General features: G+C 46.8%; 1 protein-coding gene across 1 annotated transcript in view; it reads right to left on the bottom strand.

Annotated features, from left to right (window-relative positions):
• PCP4L1 (Purkinje cell protein 4 like 1) overlaps positions 1-22,293 on the bottom strand; it is a 97,275-nt gene that overhangs the window by 14,917 nt on the left and 60,065 nt on the right. Inside the window, exon 2 of the mRNA XM_077260537.1 lies at positions 20,271-20,435. Coding sequence (XP_077116652.1) covers positions 20,271-20,351 — 81 coding nt within the window. The 5' untranslated portion in view covers positions 20,352-20,435. The remainder of the gene's footprint in view (positions 1-20,270; positions 20,436-22,293) is intronic.

The raw sequence follows: 22,293 nt of genomic DNA, 5'->3' as shown, positions 1-22,293 counted from the left end.
TGCATATTCCACACTACTAATGTTAGTAGTGTGTATGTGCAAAATTTCAGCGCTGTAGCTGCTGAAATAAAGGGTTAAATGGCGGAAAAAATTGGCGTGGGCTCCCGCGCAATTTTCTCCGCCAGAATGGTAAAGCCAGTGACTGAGGGCAGATATTAATAGCCAGGAGAGGGACCATGGTTATTGGCCCCCCCCGTGGCTAAAAACATCTGCCCCCAGCCACCCCAGAAAAGGCACATCTGGAAGATGCGCCTATTCTGGCACTTGGCCACTCTCTTCCCACTCCCGTGTAGCGGTGGGATATGGGGTAATGAAGGGTTAATGCCACCTTGCTATTGGAAGGTGACATTAAGCCAGGTTAATAATGGAGAGGCGTCAATTATGACACCTATCCATTATTAATCCAATTGTTGGAAAGGGTTAAAAAACACACACACATGATTTAAAAGTAGTTTAATTAAATAAACAGCGGTTGTTGTAATAATTTATTGTTCTCTCAATCCATCAGGAACACCCTCGCTTGGCAAAATAATAAACGCACAAGATACATACCTTCCGGTGAACCGTCTCGTCCCACGAAGTAATCCATCTGAAGGGGTTAACTAATATTACAGGCACGAGCTGCGATAAACCACTCGCTCGTGCCTGTAATCCCCGGGTGCTGAAAGGAAAGCTGGATCTGTACTTACATTGAGTCGCGGTGATGCGCCCCTGCTGGATGTTCTCATGAACTGCAGCCTGGGAACTTTTTCCCACGCTCCAGGTCATATGAGGACATCCACCAGGGGGCGCATCACCGCGACTGAAGGAAATGTAGGTCAATGACCTACATTTCATTCATTCGCCGGGGAATTACAAGCACGAGCACAACTTTTAAATCATGTGTGTGTGTGTTTTTTTAACCCTTTCATACAATTGGATTAATAATGGATAGGTGACATAATTGACGCCTCTCCATTATTAATCTGGCTTAATGTCACCTTACAATAGCAAGGTGGCATTAACCCTTCATTACCCCATATCCCACCGCTACAGGGAGTGGGAAGAGAGTGGCCAAGTGCCAGAATAGGTGCATCTTCCAGATGTGCCTTTTCTGGGGTGGCTGGGGGCAGATGTTTTTAGCCACGGGGGGGCCAATAACCATGGACCCTCTCCTGGCTATTAATATCTGCCCTCAGTCACTGGCTTTACCACTCTGGCGGAGAAAATTGCGCGGGAGCCCACGCCAATATTTTCCGCCATTTAACCCTTTATTTCAGCAGCTACAGCGCCCAAATTTTGCACATACACACTACTAACATTAGTAGTGTGGAATATGCAAAAAAAAAGGGGATATGAGATGGTTTACTGTATGTAAACCATGTCTCATATCCTGTCGGGTTTGTGCAGGAGAAATGAAAACCCGGCAATTGAATTACCGACTTTTCACTAACACCGCTGCGTATTTCTCGCAAGTCACACTGCAGGTCCGTGTGGAATCCGTATTTTTCTCGCCCCCATAGACTTTCATTAGCGATTTTTTTGCGCAATACGCTGACAAACACAGCATGTTGCGATTTTGTACGGCCGTAGAAAGCCGTATAATACTGAACCGTAATATACGGCTAATAGGAGCAGCCCCATTGAGAATAATTGTGCCGTTTATTTTGCGAGTTTTACGGACATAATTTCTGCGCTCTTACGTCCGTAAAACTCGCTAGTGTGAGGCCGTCCTTACAAATATATTACATTAAAATCACAATACAATAAATAACAAAGGAAATAAATATCACATGATCGGATGTGACCGCTATTTATATGAGACTGAGACCTCTATTAAGCCACGCCCCCTGAGGAAGCGGTAACGTTCAAACGCGAAACGCGCGTTGGGGTATGTGACTGGGATCCGGACGGGACCTCTAATTCATCCCACATGGGTAATTGATTTCTTTATTTGTATTGTGTGCATTTTTGGCTCTTGGCTACCATTGTAACACTGATCCATATATTTACATTCATTTAGCCAGGCTGCCAGTGTTTGGTGGATAGCCTTAAGTGCATTCTGTTGACAGCACATTTATTGCATGTTTACAAATCAATGATTGCATTGTCCCGTACTGGTGTTCTCAGCTCACTATTGTAACCACGGATTTAGTCACTTCATTAAGGCCCCGTCTCACTAAGCGATTTACCAACGATCACGACCAGCGATACGACCTGGCCGTGATCGTTGGTAAGTCGCTGTGTGGTCGCTGGGGAGCTGTCACACAGACCGCTCTCTCCAGCGACCAACGATCAGGGGAACGACTTCGGCATCGTTGAAACTGTCTTCAACGATGCCGAAGTCCCCCTGCAGCACCCGGGTAACCAGGGTAAACATCGGGTTACTAAGCGCAGGGCCGCGCTTAGTAACCCGATGTTTACCCTGGTTACCAAAAAAAACAAACAGTACATACTCGCCTTTCGGTGTCCAGGTCCCTTGCCGTCTGCTTCCTGCTCTGACTGACTGAGCCGCCGTACAGCGAGAGCAGAGCGCAGCGGTGACGTCACTGCTGTGCTCTCACTTCTCACTGTACGGCCGGGAGTCAGTGAGAGCAGGAAGCAGACGCCAAGGGACCTGGACACCGAAAGGCGAGTATATACTGTTTGTTTTTTTTTACATTTACGCTGGTAACCAGGGTAAACATCGGGTTACTAAGCGCGGCCCTGCGCTTAGTAACCCGATGTTTACCCTGGTTACCAGTGAAGACATCGCTGGATCGGTGTCACACACACCGATTCAGCGATGTCAGCGGGGCCTCAACGACCAAAAAAAGGTCCAGGCCATTCCGACACGACCAGCGATCTCGCAGCAGGGGCCTGATCGCTGGTACGTGTCACACATAGCGAGATCGCTATGGAGGTCGCTGTTGCGTCACAAAACTTGTGACTCAGCAGCGATCTCGCTAGCGATCTCGCTATGTGAGACGGGGCCTTTACTTTGGTATTAATTGGTAATGTTTTACCTATGGCAGTGATGTGTCTTTAATAAACTTTTGTATTTTTCGTTATAACTGTTTTTGGCTATTCTTTGACTCATGGTTCTCCGATTTGTGCAGGAAATAAATAGTGTTGTTACATCACTTTACACGATAGCATTGACAAATCCCGATACATGCATGTTCCTCCAGGTCACATTGCCCGGGTTCCTCTTCATATCCTTCTTATATACAGCCTTGAGACTTTCTAGAATCTTATACCTGACAGTGTCACAGGACAGGACTTCCTTATTGATGAGCAGGCAGCACCGCGCACACCACAGATGGTAGATGGTCACCACATTTATTATATACAGTGAGCTCCTGTTATACGCCCTGAGCTCAGGCTGGAAGTCTCCGTACAGCAGCTGACCATATGACTGTCTCACCAGGTATGGTAACTTTAAGGACAAGGACACAGACTCCCATACCTGCATACTAAAGGGACACTCTTACAGCAGATGCTCCCTCGTCTCCAGTATATGGGGGCACTCTTCTCTGGGACAGGATCTGTCTGATACATTCCTGCACTTTAGATTATCCCTAACGTACATTTTACACCATGGAGCGCCAGCCACGCTACATTTCTCATATGAGGAGGAACTCTGGGATCGAGCACGTTTCTTGCAGCCTGTTTTACATCTACACTTGGGGCGCCCCTCAGTTGTACCTGGACACTGAAGTGAGAAGACAGGACATTCTTATACAACTCCTTTCTACTGAGCTGCTTGACGTCATCATACAGGATCCTCCATCTGATGACCTTACTTATTATGTGGACACCATACCAAGAAACATTATTCTTTATTCTTCCTGAGATTCTCTTGATGAGGTCCCCTACTGACCACACAGACACAAACTGCTGTATCTGGCTCTTAAACAAACAAGACCATGGCACCTTCTCAGAATTCTTACAAAACGAAAAATTCTTCATAAGAAACAAAAGATTAAAGAAGAGCTCTGGAAAAGGCATGGAGAGACCACCATCCTTATGAGGGAGATAAACAATGTTTCTCCTGACCACATTCACTCTGTTACGCCACAAAAAGTGAAAGAAGACATTGGTAAGTCTAGGGAGCAGCGTATCTGGCACCGGGAACACCACACTGATATAGAGGAAGAGCGGGAGCAGGAAGGTCTTCAGCAGGCGGATCTTCTCCAGATATGTCAGCTTCCAATGTTTCCAGTTCTGCACCTTCCACTCACACACCACCAGCTTCTCCTCCCAATTCACCTTCCCATCATCTAGAGCACCAAACACAACTCCCAGGTATCTTTATCTGACCCTGAATTGTTCTGAAGGGCACAGAGAAGACATCATGGTCACCTCCCAACCACAGCGCCTCGCTCTTCTCCATGTTCACAGAGGAGTTAAATACATTGGAGAAGGCTGTGATCCCCGGCTGTAGAGCCACACAGCCATCTTTAAAAGATACCACAACCGACACATCATCAGCATAGGCACAGAACTTTACATCCTCCACCATACTCTGCAGGTGGCACCTCAGCCCTGTGAAATGTCTGATCCTGGACCCTTCTGAGAAAAGGATCCAGACTGAAGATATACAACAATGGGCTAACAGAACATCCCTGCCTCACCCCTGACATGATCGCGAAGGGCTCGGCCAAGTGACCATTAATCAGCGGCAGGCTTATAGCTTCCTTATACAGAAATTTGCACTCACCCACAATTTCTTATTTAACCCCTTCATGACCCAGCCTATTTTGGCCTTAATGACCTTGCCGTTTTTTGAAATTCTGACCAGTGTCCCTTTATGAGGTAATAACTCAGGAACGCTTCAACGGATCCTAGCGATTCTGAGATTGTTTTTTCGTGACATATTGGGCTTCATGATAGTGGTAAATTTAGGTCGATAATTTCTGAGTTTATTTGTGAAAAAAACGGAAATTTGACGAAAATTTTGAAAATTTCGCAATTTTCACATTTTTAATTTTTATTCTGTTAAACCAGAGAGGTATGTGACACAAAACAGTTAATAAATAACATTTCTCACATGTCTACTTTACATCAGCACAATTTTGGAAACAAATTTTTTTTTTGCTAGGAAGTTATAAGGGTTAAAATTTGACCAGTGATTTCTCATTTTTACAACAAAATTTACAAAACCATTTTTTTTAGGGACCACCTCACATTTGAAGTCAGTTTGAGGGTTCTATATGGCTGAAAATACCCCAAAGTGACACCATTCTAAAAACTGCACCCCTCAAGGTGCTCAAAACCACATTCAAGAAGTTTATTAACCCTTCAGGTGTTTCACAGCAGCAGAAGCAACATGGAAGGAAAAAATGAACATTTAACTTTTTAGTCACAAAAATGATATTTTAGCAACAATTTTTTTATTTTCCCAAGGGTAAAAGGAAAAACTGGACCACGAACGATGTTGTCCAATTTGTCCTGAGTACGCTGATACCTCATATGTGGGGGTAAACCACTGTTTGGGCATACGGCAGGGCTTGGAAGGAAAGGAGCGCCATTTGACTTTTTGAATGAAAAATTGGCTCCAATCTTTAGCGGACACTATGTCGCGTTTGGAGAGCCCCCGTGTGCCTAAACATTGGAGCTCCCCCACAAGTGACCCCATTTTGGAAACTAGACCCCCCAAGGAACTTATCTAGAAACATAGTGAGCACTTTAAACCCCCAGGTGCTTCACAAATTGATCCGTAAAAATGAAACAGTACTTTTTTTTCACAAAAAAATTATTTTAGCCTCAATTTTTTCATTTTCACATGGGCAACAGGATAAAATGGATCCTAAAATTTGTTGGACAATTTCTCCTGAGTACACTGATACCTCACATGTGGGGGTAAACCACTGTTTGGGCACATGGTAAGGCTCGGAAGGGAAGGAGCGCCATTTGACTTTTTGAATGAAAAATGATCTCCATCGCTAGCAGAGACCATGTCACGTTTGGAGAGCCCCCGTGTGCCTAAACATTGGAGCGCTCCCACAAGTGACCCCATTTTGGAAAGTAGACCCCCCAAGGAACTTATCTAGAAGCATAGTGAGCACTTTAAACTCTCAGGTGCTTCACAAATTGATCCGTAAAAATGAAAAAGTACTTTTTTTTCACACAAAATTTCTTTTAGCCTCAATTTTTTCATTTTCACATGGGCAACAGGATAAAATGGATCCTAAAATTTGTTGGGCAATTTCTGCTGAGTATGTTGATACCTCATATGTGGGGGTAAACCACTGTTTGGGTGCACGGCAAGGCTCGGAAGGGGAGGCGTGCCATTTGACTTTTTGAATGGAAAATTAGCTCCAATCGTTAGCGAACACCATGTCGCGTTTGGAGAGCCCCTGTGTGCCTAAACATTGGAGCTCCCCTACACGTGACCCCATTTTGGAAACTAGACCCCCCAAGGAACTTATCTAGATGCATAGTGAGCACTTATAACCCCCAGATGCTTCACAGAAGTTTATAACGCAGAACCGTGAAAATAAAAAATAATTTTTCTTTCCTCAAAAATGATTTTTAGCCCAGGATTTTTTAATTTTCCAAGGGTAATAGGAGAAATTGGACCCCAAATGTTGTTGTCCAGTTTGTCCTGAGTACGATGATACCCCATATGTGGGGGTAAACCACTGTTTGGGCACACGGCAGGGCTCGGAAGGGAAGGCACGCCATTTGGCTTTTTGAATGGAAAATTAGCTCCAATCATTAGCGGACACCATGTCACGTTTGGAGAGCCCCTGTGTGCCTAAACATTGGAGCTCCCTAACAAGTGACCCCATTTTGGAAACTAGACCTCCCAAGGAACTAATCTAGATGTGTGGTGAGCACTTTGAACCCCCAAGTGCTTCGCAGAAGTTTATAACGCAGAGCCGTGAAAATAATAAATGTGTTTCCTTTCCTCAAAAATATTTTTTTAGCCCAGAATTTTTTATTTTTGCAAGGGTAACAGGAGAAATTGGACCCCAAAAGTTGTTGTCCAGTTTCTCCTGAGTACGCCGATACCCCATATGTGGGGGTAAACCACTGTTTTGGCACACGTCGGGGTTCAGAAGGGAAGTAGTGACGTTTTGGAATGCAGACTTTGATGGAATGGTCTGCTGGCGTCACGTTGCATTTGCAGAGCCCCTGATGTGCCTAAACAGTAGAAACACCCCACAAGTGACCCCATTTTGGAAACTAGACCCCCCAAGGAACTTATCTAGATGTGTGATGAGCACATTCAACCCCCAAGTGCTTCACAGAAGTTTACAACGCAGAGCCGTGAAAATAAAAAATCATTTTTCTTTCCTCAAAAAAGATGTTTTAGCAAGCAATTTTTTATTTTCACAAGGGTAACAGGAGAAATTGGGCCCCAATGTTTGTTGCCCAGTTTGTTGTGAGTACAGTGATACCCCATATGTGGGGGTAAACCACTGTTTGGGCGCACGTCAGGGCTCGGAAGGGAAGTAGTGACATTTGAAATGCAGACTTTGATGGAATGGTCTGCGGGCGTCACGTTGCATTTGCAGAGCCCCTGATGTGCCTAAACAGTAGAAACACCCCACAAGTGACCCCATTTTGGAAACTAGACCCCCCAAGGAACTTATCTAGATGTGTGATGAGCACATTCAACCCCCAAGTGCTTCACAGAAGTTTACAACGCAGAGCCGTGAAAATAAAAAATCATTTTTCTTTCCTCAAAAAAGATGTTTTAGCAAGCAATTTTTTATTTTCACAAGGGTAACAGGAGAAATTGGGCCCCAATGTTTGTTGCCCAGTTTGTTGTGAGTACAGTGATACCCCATATGTGGGGGTAAACCACTGTTTGGGCGCACGTCAGGGCTCGGAAGGGAAGTAGTGACATTTGAAATGCAGACTTTGATGGAATGGTCTGCGGGCGTCACGTTGCATTTGCAGAGCCCCTGATGTGCCTAAACAGTAGAAACACCCCACAAGTGACCCCATTTTGGAAACTAGACCCCCCAAGGAACTTATCTAGATGTGTGATGAGCACATTCAACCCCCAAGTGCTTCACAGAAGTTTACAACGCAGAGCCGTGAAAATAAAAAATCATTTTTCTTTCCTCAAAAAAGATGTTTTAGCAAGCAATTTTTTATTTTCACAAGGGTAACAGGAGAAATTGGGCCCCAATGTTTGTTGCCCAGTTTGTTGTGAGTACAGTGATACCCCATATGTGGGGGTAAACCACTGTTTGGGCGCACGTCAGGGCTCGGAAGGGAAGTAGTGACATTTGAAATGCAGACTTTGATGGAATGGTCTGCGGGCGTCACGTTGCATTTGCAGAGCCCCTGATGTGCCTAAACAGTAGAAACACCCCACAAGTGACCCCATTTTGGAAACTAGACCCCCCAAGGAACTTATCTAGATGTGTGATGAGCACGTTCAACCCCCAAGTGCTTCACAGAAGTTTACAACGCAGAGCCGTGAAAATAAAAAATCATTCTTCTTTCCTCAAAAATTATGTCTTAGCAAGTAATTTTTTATTTTTGCAAGGGTAATAGGAGAAATTGGACCCCAACAGTTGTTGCCCAGTTTGTCCTGAGTACGCTGGTACCCCAAATGTGGGGGTAAACCACTGTTTGGGCACACGTCGGGGCTTGGAAGGGAGGGAGCACCATTTGACTTTTTGAATGCAAGATTGGCTGGAATCAATGGTGGCGCCATGTTGCGTTTGGAGACCCCTGATGTGCCTAAACAGTGGAAACCCCTAATTTCTAACTTCAACACTAACCCCAACACACCCCTAACCCTAATCCCAACTGTAGCCATAACCCTAATCCCAACCCTAACCCCAACACACCCCTAACCACAACCCTAACCCCAACACACCCGTAACCCTAATTCCAACCCTAGCCCTAATTCCAACCCTAACCCTAAAGGTATGTGCCCACGTAGCGGATTCGTGTGAGATTTTTCCGCACGACTTTTGAAAAATCTGCAAGTAAAAGGCACTGCGTTTTACCTGCGGATTTACAGCAGATTTCCAGTGTTTTTTTGTGCGGATTTCACCTGCGGATTCCTATTGAGGAACAGGTGTAAAACGCTGCGGAATCCGCACAAAGAATTGACATGCTGTGGAAAATACAACGCAGCGTTTCTGCACGGAATTTTCCGCATTATGGGCACAGCGGATTTGGTTTTCCATAGGTGTACACGGTACTGTAAACCTGATGGAAAACTGCTACGAATTCGCAGCGGCCAATCCGCTGCGGAGCAGCGGCCAATCCGCTGCGGATCCGCGGCCGATCCGCTGCGGATCCGCTGCGGATCCGCGGCCGATCCGCTGCGGATCCGCGGCCGATCCGCTGCGGATCCGCTGCCAAATCCGCACATGCCATAACCCTAACCCTACCCGTAACCCTAACCCTAGTTCTAACCCTAACCCTAGTTCTAACCCTAACCCTAGTGGAAAAAAAAATATATATATTTTCTTTATTTTATTATTGTCCCTATCTATGGGGGTGATAAAGGGGGGGGTTTATTTATTATTTTTTTTATTTTGATCGCTGTGGTAGAACCTACCACAGCGATCAAAATGTACCTGTAAGGAATCTGCCGGCCGGCGGGCGTACTGAGCATGCGCCCGCCATTTTCCAAGATGGCGGCGCCCAGCGAGGAGACGGCCGGACACCGGGAGGATCGGTAAGTATGAAGGGGTGGTGGGGGGGTGGATCTGAGCACAGGGGGGGTGATCGGAGGACGGGGGGAGCGGACAGCAGGACGGGGGAGCGGGCAGGAGCACGGGGCAGCGGAGCACAGGACGGAGGGGACCGGACCACGCACCGGAGCACTGGGGGGGCGATCGGTGGGGTGGGGGGTGGTCACTTCAGGTTTTCCAGCCATGGCCGATGATATTGCAGCATCGGCCATGGCTGGATTGTAATATTTCACCTGTTTTTTAGGTGAAATATTACAAATCGCTGATTGGCAGTTTCACTTTCAACAGCCAATCAGAGCGATCGTAGCCACGGGGGGGTGAAGCCACCCCCCCTGGGCTGAAGCACCACTCCCCCTGTCTCTGCAGATCGGGTAAAATGGGAGTTAACCCCTTCACCCGATCTGCAGGGACGCGATCCCTCCATGACGCATATGCTGCGTCATAGGTCGGGAAGGCACAGACTTTCATGACGCAGCGTATGCGTCAAAGGTCGGGAAGGGGTTAAGGGGTCCTTCTTCCTGCAGCTCCAGGGAACAGCTATGGGGGCTCCTTTTGCCCCGGCGTACGCCAATCTGTTCCTGGGGCTGTGGGAGAGGGACCTCTCCTTGCCAGATGTGTCGTCAATGTGCCACATCCTTTCATGGACGCGGTACATTGATATCTTAATAATCTGGCAGGGATCAAGTGAGCATCTTCGGGACTTCATGTCATCACTAAATAATAATGATTATAACATCTATCTAACATATTCGAGTGATAGGGATGGCATTGAATTCCTCGATATACGTTTAATACGTGATGTTAATGGGGAGTTGCAGACAAATATATTTCGTAAACCAACGTCCACAAATTCTTTGTTGCATGCCTCCTCGTCACACCCTAGCCACATGGTTCAGTCTATCCCCACTGGGCAGTTCCTACAACTTCGGAGACTGTGTTCTACTGAGAGTGATTTTTTGTTACAGGCATAGGAACTGAAAGGTAGGTTGGTTGAACGTGGTTTTAGCAACCGCATGATAAAAAAGGCCTTTAATAGGGCAAAACATGCGTCCAGACATACTCTCCTTTATGAGTCCAGAGATAGAAAGGACCAGGATCTTGTCCGGTTTGTTACGAATTTTCACTCTCAGTTTCCTATGATGAGAAGAATTTTGGACAGGTCATGGCATATCCTAAAGGCAGATCCGATAATCGCTCGGTTTCTACCGGAGAGGGCTGGCATTGCGGCCAGACGATCCAAGAATTTACGCGATTTGTTAGTCCATAGTCACTATTTTAGTGAACCAAGAACTACGTTTTTGGACAACATGCCGGGTAGAAATGGATGCAGGCCCTGCAGCCACTGTATTGCATGCCCAAACCTCGATCGTTGCGACACATTTACCAATTCAAGTGGATCTCGACAGTTTACCATTAGAAAATCAATCACCTGCACTAGCAGGAATGTGATTTACTATGCACTCTGTCCGTGTAATAAAATCTACGTTGGGATGACGACACGACAGCTTAAAGTGCGGGTGAGGGAACATGTTAGGGGGATCACTGCGGCAATCAATAGTGAGGATGCATGCATGTTAAAGACATTACCCCGCCACTTTATGAGGTATCATGGTTGCGATGCCAGCCTCCTTAGGATTAGAGGTATTGATAGCTTGGAGGTTGGGATTCGGGGGGGGGGGGGGGGGGGTGCAATCTTCAAAAGACTGGCTCAAATAGAGTCAAGATGGATCTGGACCTTGGATACAGTCCACCCAAAAGGATTGAATGAGAATATTAGTTATGCCTCTTTCCTCTGATCACTGTGACGTGCTGTTTTTTAGTCGCCATGGCCCAGTAAGGTCCTGTTGCTTTTGTTTTTATTGTTTTTTCTTATATTTGTTTTTATTGTTGTGTTTTAGATTTTGCATAGTTATTTAGCTGCTGGCTGAGCCTGGATAGTGTCGTGTCTATGATCAAGGAAGAAGATGTCCGGACTCTTGGCCCCTTTTGATCATCAGAAGGACTATGCCCTGTTACTATACAAGAGTCAAGGGTCTACGAGGACTCGTGGAATACCATTAAATGTGAAGATGATTAGACATGGCATTATGTTTATGTCTAACCTATATCTTTATGTATATTTCATGTATGTTAATATGTGGAGAATATATATTGATGTGTGGGAGAACAATATGAGTATGGGATTCATTGGACTTTCTCTCACTATTTGATTAATTGGTTTTGAATATCGGTTGGGGATGAGGGGTACCTCCATATGAATACTGTATTTTCCATCGCAGGTGGATGTAGTATATGATCACCTTGACTATATGGTTTATATTGTTGGCTGTAATATTTTTTGATTGTCGAGCTGTAAGGCATCATCTTATTTTTTAGAGGTGGATTATGGTTTAATTGAGTTTGTTATTAGGGCTCTGACTTTATTTATTTACCTATATATCTGCTGATTATTATTGATTTGTAATATTATACCTCCTTGCATCTTGGTTGTATCCATTTCCTGTTATTTGATCTATGGGCACATCCATTTGGGCATTGTAATGTTATGTCTCCCTATGTTCTGGGTGTATTTACCTTTGTTATTAAATCCATGGGCATATTCATTTGGACCCTCCTTCCAATTATAGCCTGGCACTGTGACGTCTGCTGTGCGCAGCAACGCGTGTCTGGAGACTGTGGTCACGTGGGGCCCCCGTGATTGCTTCTCTTGCACGCAAAGCTGGTTTGGCCGGCATCATGGTTGCCATGGTATACCCCACAACTTCTGGTCATTTACACGTGATGCTGCGCCTACCCCCTGTTGCAGATCACCACTATGCCTTGCCAGCTTTCGCACTTGGGATGGGTGGTGGTGATCACGTGGGGCTCCGCTGTTTGCTCCTCCTGCCCTTGTTGCGATTGTCGGCCGGCGCCGCGGCTGTCATGGTAACGGAGGATTACTTCCAGCTGCTCACGCTGCACATACTTCCGGTCTCAGCCTTTTTAAACTCACTGCGTGTGTTGTACCATATGCTCCCTGACGAAGGTGCTTCACCGAAAAGCGCGTTGGGGTGGGCGCACGTTCCCTGGACATCCTGACCACATCATCCCAAGGTAATAACAATGTACTATTAGGTGTGGCGATGCTTTGTCATTATGGCGCCAATGGGTAGCCCCCCGAGGACTGGTCTTTATTTTAGTGGTAATAGCCTATTGATATTATAGATGGCCAGGCATTGGTATATTATAATTAGTGGTGTATGTCCGGGGATTCGTGCTCCCTAGTTTTTGCACAGCATTCCTGTATTGGTATGGCTTGTTTGCTTCATTCCTGTTCACATGTGTCTGTTAGTTTTTAATTAAAGGGCACCTATCACCCCGTTTTTTTCGGTATGAGATAAAAATACTGTTAAATATGGCCTGAGCTGTGCATTACAATAGTGTAGTTTGTGGACCCCGATTCCCCACCTATGCTGCCGAAATACGTTACCAAAGTAGTCATTTTCGCCTGTCAATCAGGCTGGTCAGGTCGGATGGGCGTGGCTTCTTCCCCCAGATATTGCGTAGTTTTCCGTTGGTGGCGTAGTGGTGTGCGCATGTCCAAGGTCCCCAATCCTGCACGGGGGGGTGAAAATAGCAGCGATGTCCGTTATTCCATTGGTGGTCGGTGGGCGCGGCCATCTTCCTTTGGCCGCGCGTGCGCAGAAGCGGCGCTCTGCTGGCCGCGGCTTCAGGAAAATGGCCGCCGCGATCTCCATCTGCGCACGCGCGGCATCCCGCGGCCATTTTCCTGAAGCCGCGGCCAGCAGAGCGCCGCTTCTGCGCACGCGCGGCCAAAGGAAGATGGCCGCGCCCACCGACCACCAATGGAATAACGGACATCGCTGCTATTTTCACCCCCCGTGCAGGATTGGGGACGTTGGACATGCGCACACCACTACGCCACCAACGGAAAACTACGCAATATCTGGGGGAAGAAGCCACGCCCATCCGACCTGACCAGCCTGATTGACAGGCGAAAATGACTACTTTGGTAACGTATTTCGGCGGCATAGGTGGGGAATCGGGGTCCACAAACTACACTATTGTAATGCACAGCTCAGGCCATATTTAACAGTATTTTTATCTCATACCGAAAAAAACGGGGTGATAGGTTCCCTTTAATAAAGATATTTTGTACTTTTTGAACCAACCGGGAGTATCATCTTTTTGTGGTGATGTTCTTATACAGAAACCGCAGCCATTGCACAAACCGCACTGGGAGGCCATACTGCAACAACACTTGATACAGGTAATCATGATGGACTCTATCAAAGGCTTCACTCTGGTCTAAGCCCACAATATAAGCCCCCACATGGTGCTGCTTAATGTACGTCACAGCTTCTCTCACCAACATCAATGAGTCCTCTATCGTCCGACCCTTCACACCACACGTCTGGTTGGCGATGATGAGCTCACCCGCCACCTAACTCAGCCGATAATACAAGATCTTGGCCAGAATTTTAGAATCCGTGTTCAGCAAAGACAATGGAAGCCAGTTCTTTATATCTTTTAGATTTCCTTTCTTTGCCAAATGAACCAGAACAGACTTATACTGGGTCTGTAAGAGCTTCCCTGCAGAGAGGCAATCATTATAGACCTGCATCAGGTCCGGAGCTAATAAGACATTGAACTCTCTATAAAACTCGCTGGTCAGGCCGTCCAGCCCCGGGCTCTTGTTGGCCTTTAAGGAGTCAATGCTCTTCTACACCTCCTCCTCAGTTATGGGAGTGGCCATACTAGCTGCCGGTGCGGGATCTAGCGTTGGTAGGGACACCCCCTTCAGATAGGCTTTAATGTCCTCCTTATTGATATGAGACCCTTTATAAAGATCTCTATAATAATCACCAATGATCTTGTGGACTTTCTCCTGCTGTGACTGCTCCACCCCATTCTCATCCAACAAGCCAGTGATTAATGACCCTGTTTTTACAGGCAATAAAGGGATCTGGGTTATGAACACCCCAATTATCAAACTGTCCCTCTGCCTTGAGAGACTTGAGGCGATGGTACTGCAGCTCCCTCATTCGCTGCTTTATATGGCCGACGCTCCGTCCGTCCACCTCCTCACCGCCATTCATCCAGCTATATAGCCAGCTCAGGTGCAGTCTCAGGGCAGAGTATCTCATATACTCCATATTACTATGTTTCCTGGCTGCTCGCATAATAAACTGCTTGATATCACTTTTCATGGTCTCCCACCACTCGGCTGTGTCATCACACATACATTGGGTGGTCCTACGATCATTATAGAAGGTGGTGAAGGCCTCTCTGAACCCTGGATCTTGGATCACAGAGCCATTCACCTTCCAGTACCCCTTTCCACAGACCATAGCTTGGGCCAGATCAAGCGTCACACTCACCATACAATGGTCAGAGAACTCCAGAAGGCTGATCCTGTACTGAGAACATCTCGCCTCCCTCTTTATATACACCCGGTCTATTCTGCTGGCATTACCCCCCTTATGGTATGTGTATGTCTTCCTGGTATAATAGGAACCATAAGGGTCTACTAAATGGGCCTGCTGGATTATTTTATTAAGAAACGTCTCATCATATCGCAGTTTCTTGTGACTGCTGGATCTATCCACATTGCAAGATACATTATTAAAATCCCCACACAATATAAACACTTTAGAGGTAAAGCAATATGGCTTCATGTGATCAAACAGTTCCCTCCGCTCTTTCCTAGTCTGAGGAGCATAAATGTTTATTGCTCTATAATGCATAGAATCCAATGTAAAGTCCAGCAACAGACAGCGGCCCGGACAAATCTCCAGGACTCTGTCCACCTGGACATCCATGGTATTAAAGAGGATCCCCACACCGTCATTTCTCTCTAGCCCGAAGGACCAGAATGACGGACCCAGTCTCCAGTCTCTCTTGGCTGCATACACCTGGTCATTGCACTTCAGATACGTCTCCTGCAAGATGTCTGATCTCTCATCAGACAAACGCTGGTAAATCGCCTGCCGCCGGCTACCAGTCCTCACACTGTTCACATTAATGGAGCTTATTCTCAGCCGCATCCTGATCACTTAGACTTTCTAGTCTTTTTCCTCCTTCCACTGCTGTCACCTGCAGTGCCCCATCTCTTTGTGGACACGGGAGGATCAGGATCCATCTCATCAGAGACATGTTCTATGGTGTATGAAGGACCTTGCTCCATCCGTGCCTCTTCTTGTTTGTCTTCTTCTCCCAGTACATTGTAACGTCCAGGACTTATTGCCAACAATGGAGGCTCAGAGGTTTTCTGGGCTGTTGTGAATTTTCTGGAAGAATCCACAAAGGCATTTTTTCTTTTTATAGTCACAAAACCTTCCTCATCCACAGTGGATACTGCGGACAGTTTATCTGCTTCTACAGATGTGCTGGGCTGAAGCTTGGACGGTTTGGCAACAGGTTTTCTGGACACCTTAAGTCTCTCTTTAGTAACTGGCATTTTATGTCTTACTTTAGTGGCTGACCAGTGCTTAGATCTTACTTTAATGGCTGATGGTGGTTTAGCCCTGGCTGGTGGTACTTTAGGTATTTCTTCAGTGGCTGGTGGTCCTAGTAGTGCAGCATCCATTAGTAATATCTCACTCTTTGAAGCATATTGACTGCTACTATGACTTATCACCTCATCAGTGCCAACTTCTTTGACAACATCTGCACCTCTGGTGACATCTTTTTCTGTCATTTCCAAGGAGGTCTGGCCATATTTGTTATGTTCTGCATATGGGCAATCACAGAACGTATGTCCGGGTCCTGAGCACAAGTTACAGATAACGGGTCCTGTGCATGTGTCCCTTGTATGCCCGGACTGTCCACACAATGAGCACGTGATACGAGAGCAGTTCATGGCGAGGTGCCTGCCCCCACATCTATGGCACAGACGTGGCTGACCGGGGTAGTAGCATATCCCCCTCTCTGAGCCCAGGTAGGAGTGCGGCAGATGTCTAGTTACACCTTTCTCTTGTAGAAGCTGGATTTTCACTGAATACCCTCCATTCGATATTTGCTCCTCATCATAGATCTTCTCGGGATGACTTCTCACCATGCACTGCCGGCTCAGCCAGTGCTGCAGATCCGCCAGCGCCACCACCTCAGACTGGAACAGAACAGTGGCCGTTATTTCCTTCGGCTTAGGGTACCGTCACACAGTACCATTTTGATCGCTACGACGGTACGATTCGTGACGTTCTTAGCGATATCGTTACGATATCGCAGTGTCTGACACGCAGCAGCGATCAGGGATCCTGCTGAGAATCGTACGTCGTAGCAGATCGTATGGAACTTTCTTTCGTCGCTTGATCACCCGCTGACATCGCTGGATCGTTGTGTGTGACAGCGATCCAGCGATGTGTTCGCTTGTAACCAGGGTAAACATCGGGTAACTAAGCGCAGGGCCACGCTTAGTAACCCAATGTTTACCGTGGTTACCAGCGTAAACGTAAAAAAAACAAACAGTACATACTTACATTCCGGTGTCTGTCCTCCGGCGTCTCAGCTTCTCTGCACTGTGTGAGCGTCTGCCAGCCGGAAAGCGAGCACAGCGGTGACGTCTGACGTCACCGCTGTGCTTTCCGGCTATGGCGCTTACACAGTGGAGAGAAGCAGAACGCCGGGGACAGACACCGGAATGTAAGTATGTACTGTTTGTTTTTTTTACGTTTACGCTGGTAACCAGGGTAAACATCGGGTTACTAAGCGCGGCCCTGCGCTTAGTTACCCGATGTTTACCCTGGTTACCAGGGACTTCGGCATCGCTCCAGCGCCGTGATTGCAACGTGTGACCGCAGTCTACGACGCTGGAGCGATAATCATACGATCGCTGCGACGTCACGGATCGTGCCGTCGTAGCGATTAAAATGGTACTGTGTGACGGTACCCTTAGATCCCAGCATTGTCTGCTGCCTCAGACCCCTCACATTGTACAGCTGATATAAGTGCTGCATTTCTTACCGGACTTCCTTGCTCCACACCGTGCAGAGTTTTATTTTTAATGTCCTTTTTACCAATTAAACTTTTTCTACTCTCCTTCTGGGCTCTGGATCCCCCTTTTTTACTCCATAGCCACGTTACCTTTCTGGGCACAGAATTTACATCTTTGTCCAGGTTTTCTTTCCGAATGGCCAGCTCTGGTCTGCAGTCATCCAGGCTCTCACTTTTCTTTTCAAACGTTTTATTGGGATTTTAACTTTCAACCGGGAAGGATAAGTTGGGAAGGGACGGAGGGGAAAGGGTGGGATATGGAGGTGGGGAAAGTGAATCCCTATAGCAATAGGGGAGACAAGCGATCATATAGTAGATTAGTATAAACATAGTGGCTTAAAATGAAATAGCGCAGTAGGTTATAAAAAAACATAAGTGATGCTTTATGCAGATTCGACTAGATAACCAGTAAGTATTAGAATATGAAGGCTTGTCATGAACTTTAAGCTTGATGTATGGTACATATTGTCATATCCGGGAGCACCCTTGGGTGACCCCATGACTATGTGGGCAGCAAAAAAGTCTGGCTCATTATCAAAGCTAATTATTGGGAAGAAATATATTAGTAACTTATAAGCGTATTAAGGATATATGTTACTATGTATAGGACGGGATTACAAGTCAAGTAGGACCACTGGAGGCTCTAGAAGGATTCAGACCATGTCGCTGCAAAAAGGTCATACCCTCCTCCGCTGTTGCAATATGTACAATCCCATACAAGAGTTTTACCAAAAGAGTAGAGGAATAAGCAAAATGGGACCTCCGGAGCTCCCGTGTGACAGATGAAAAATCTCGTCGCTTTTTCAAAGTGTCTTTAGACAAATCTCTGAAGAATATTAGATGGCCATATGGGGAGAGCAGGAAGTCTTTTTCAGAGGAGAGGTCGAATAGCTTACCCCTGACCCAGGCCGGGAAAAAGGAGAGAATAATGTCTTTTGGCACATCCAATGGAAGAGACGAGGGTTTTTTAATTCGGTAGACTCTTTCTATGATATTTGGTTCGCTGATGTCAGGAAAGAATTTAGAGATCATTTTGTGAATGTGGTTTTTCAAGTGGGGAGGTTTTAACAGACTCCGGGACTCCCCTGATTTTCACGTTGCTTCTACGCCTATGATCTTCGAGAGTTGCCAAGTTACATTTGAGCGAGACTATGTCTCTTTGCAGACTTTCTAGCAGAGCTGAGGACATAGGAGGGGTTGGTGAAAGATCCGAATGGGGAGGATCATAGTTCCCAGGGGAAAAGTCCTCCATACTGCTGTCTGAAGATTTTACAGAGGGTGGGGGGGGGGGGTCTTTCTGTAACTGTCCCCCCCTCCGTGCTGGGGAAGGGGCATGATGTCTCTGTGATGGGATTCTCCCCCCCCTGGTTGGAACAGTCGTTGGGTCTCTGTAGTTGTGCATTTTGTGGGTGGCGATTTAATTGTGGTGCACCTTCCGTTCTGGCTGGTATTATTCCCAGACCTTTAACCTTAAGCCCCTCTGTCATCTGGGGTCTGGATTGGGGCATAAACTCTGGGGCATCATAGTTTAGTATACGGCTGGCAGCCCTTTTCTTTGCCTCCCTAGCTGCAGTATCGCTGTAAGCTGTGTGCGGAGTAGTGGGCAGGGTTTCTTCCTCTCCTCTGCTCCCCGTCGGCATAGACACAGCCGCCGCTATGCTCTTGAAGGTCGCGCCGGTCTGGGGGGCTGGGGCAAAGGGTCTCGGGGATTTTAGAGTAGGTGCCGCCTGCGGTGAAAGCTCACCTGATGATTCTCCTGCAGCTGTGACAGTATTCCTTCCTCCGGGAGCGATGCCGCCACTAACTGTGGGCGGAGTTGCGGGCGGAGTTCCGTCTCTTCTGTTCTTCGGCCCTGCCTGTACATGGCGGGCCGCGGCTCCGAGTCCAGTCTCAGAGGCCGTGCCGGCCCGAGACGTCAGAGCGGAGCGTCCCGGTGACTCCTGAGCAGGAACCGCCCGCGACGGGAACTCACCTGGGGTGATTTCTGCAGCCGGGTTCGGGTTCTTCCCTTTGATAGCGGGGCTGCCGCGCGCTGTGGGCGGGGTCTCGGTGTCTCTCCTGCTCCTCAGTTTCACCTGCTAAGGCGAGGCCGCTGCTTTGGGAGTACCTCTGGAGGTAGCACCGTTAGTGTTAGAAGGTTTTGCGGACTTCAGCGCGGGAGTCGCTGTGGACGGGAGCGTGTCCAGGGGTCTTCCTGTAAATGGGACTGGACTGGGGCTTGAAAGCACTGATGAGTGCAGCCTCTTTTCCTCTTGTTTGCGCAGGCCTGCAGCAAGGCCACGGCTGAGGTCCACATGTCTTGGTATTATTTGTGCCTTCATTAAAGCTGTTTTTTTCATCCTGCGTCATGTTCTTGGTCGCTTTAGATAAGGTTTAGAAGGGTTTCTTCCCAAAAATTAAGCAATATGCCGCTAATAATGAGGGATTTTGAAGGAGCTCATGCGTCGCAGGCCCGCTCCTAACCCCCAGCAAGCCACGCCCCCCCCAGGCTCTCGCTTTTCATCAGTTTTATCTTTGGATCAGTCTCATTCTGAATTTCATCTTTTAATTTGCTGATTTGCAATTCCAGCTTAAAAATGCTTTGCCTTGTAACTTTAGCACTCAGTCCAGCAACATAACAAGCAGGTTTAGAAGACTCACCAGCCACCATTTCCAGGTTTCCATAACCATCAGGTCCATGCTGCAGGCCACACTCCAGGCTGGGAGCTTCCCCTGGATCATCAGCCCAGCTTCCCTCCCCTCCACCTGGGTCAGAAGCCATGCCTCCACCCTGCTGGGAGCTCACAAACACACGTCTATCCTCTCCTATGGACAAGAATAGAACTACTATAATACTGCTCCTATGTACAAGAATATAACTACTATAATACTGCTCCTATGTACAAGAATATAACTACTATAATACTGCTCCTATGTACAAGAATATAACTACTATAATACTGCTCCTATGTACAAGAATATAACTACTATAATACGGCCCCTATGTACAAGAATATAACTACTATAATACTGCTCCTATATACAAGAATATCACTACTATAATACTGCCCCTATGTACAAGAATATAACTTCTATAATACTGCCCCCTATGCACAAGAATATAATTACTACTAGATGGTGGCCCGATTCTAACGCATCGGGTATTCTAGAATATGTATGTATGTATGTATGTATGTATGTATGTATGTATATAGCAGCCACACAGTATATAGCACAGGCCACGTAGTATATAGGAGCCATGTAGTATATAGCAGACAAACAGTACGTGGCCTGTGCTATATAATATGTGGCTGCTATATACATACATATTGTAGAATACCCGATGTGTTAACACAGGCCACGCAATATGTAACAGTGGCCACTCGGTATATAACACAGCCCACGCAGTATATAGCAGCCACGCAGTATATAACACTGCCCACGTAATATATAGCACAGCCCACGCAGTACAAAACACAGGCCACATAGTATCTAACACTGGCCATGTAGTATACAGCAGCCACGCGGTATATAACACAGCCCACGTAGTATTTAGCAGTGTGGGCACCGTATCCCCGTAAAAAAAAATAATTTAAATAAAAAATAGTTATATACTCACCCGCAGGGATCCAGCGAAGCTCTGGCGATGCGTGCACGGCTGCCGCCATCTTCCGTTCCCAGGATGCATTGCGAAATTACCCAGATGACTTAGCGGTCACGTGAGACGGAAGGTGAGAATAGCAGGTTTTTTGTTTTTTTAACATTAGATTTTTTTACTATTGATGCTGCATAGGCAGCAGGGCCGGCGTCAGCACCCGGCACACCCGGGCAAGTGCCAGGGCCCTAAGCAGGCAGGGGGCCCACTCTGGCGCGCAATAGTGGCGGCCCCCGCGAGTGGACCCCCCGTCTGCTCCGGGCCCTGGCACTTGCAATACTTACCTCTCTTGGTTCCGGCGCTGCAGCGTCTTTTATCCTCTGACTGTGACGTTCAGGTCAGAGGACGCGATGACGTCACCAGTGCGCGCCGCCCTCTGCCTGAGCAGTCGCACCACAGAGAGCAGGAAGACGCCGAAGGTGAGGAGTCCAGAGCAGAGCAGCGACAAGCAACGAGAGGTATTTCATTTTTTTTTTATATTTGGAGCAATATATGGGGACCATCAGAAGGGGCCCATATATGGAGCATTATATGGGGCTAATTCTTTATGGAGTATCTTATGGGGCCAATAATATAGGGAGCAGCTTATGAAGCCAATTCTATAGGGAGCATTATATGGGGCCAATTTAATATGGAGCATCTTATGAGGCCAATTCAATATGGAGCAGTATATGGAGCCAATAATATATGAAGCATCTTATGGGACTAATTATATATGGAGCATTTTATATGGCCAATTATATATGGAGCATTATACATGGAACATCTTATGGGGCCAATTATTTTTGGAGCATTATATGGGACCCATTCTGTAAGGAGTATTATATGGGGCTCATTCTGTATGGAGCATCATATGGGGCCCATTCTGTATGGAGCAATATATGGGACTCAGAATACTGTATGGGGCCTATCATATACTGTATGGAGCATTATATGAGGCCCATTATATATGGAGCAATAGAAGGAGACCATCATATACTGTATGGAGAATTATATGTGGCTCACTATACTGTATGGAGCATTATATGG

This window comes from Ranitomeya variabilis, chromosome 1, assembly GCF_051348905.1.
Source record: "Ranitomeya variabilis isolate aRanVar5 chromosome 1, aRanVar5.hap1, whole genome shotgun sequence".
NCBI classification, from domain to species: Eukaryota; Metazoa; Chordata; class Amphibia; order Anura; family Dendrobatidae; genus Ranitomeya; species Ranitomeya variabilis.
Note: the sequence above shows the minus strand (reverse complement) of the source record. Positions and strands in the feature narration are given on the sequence as shown.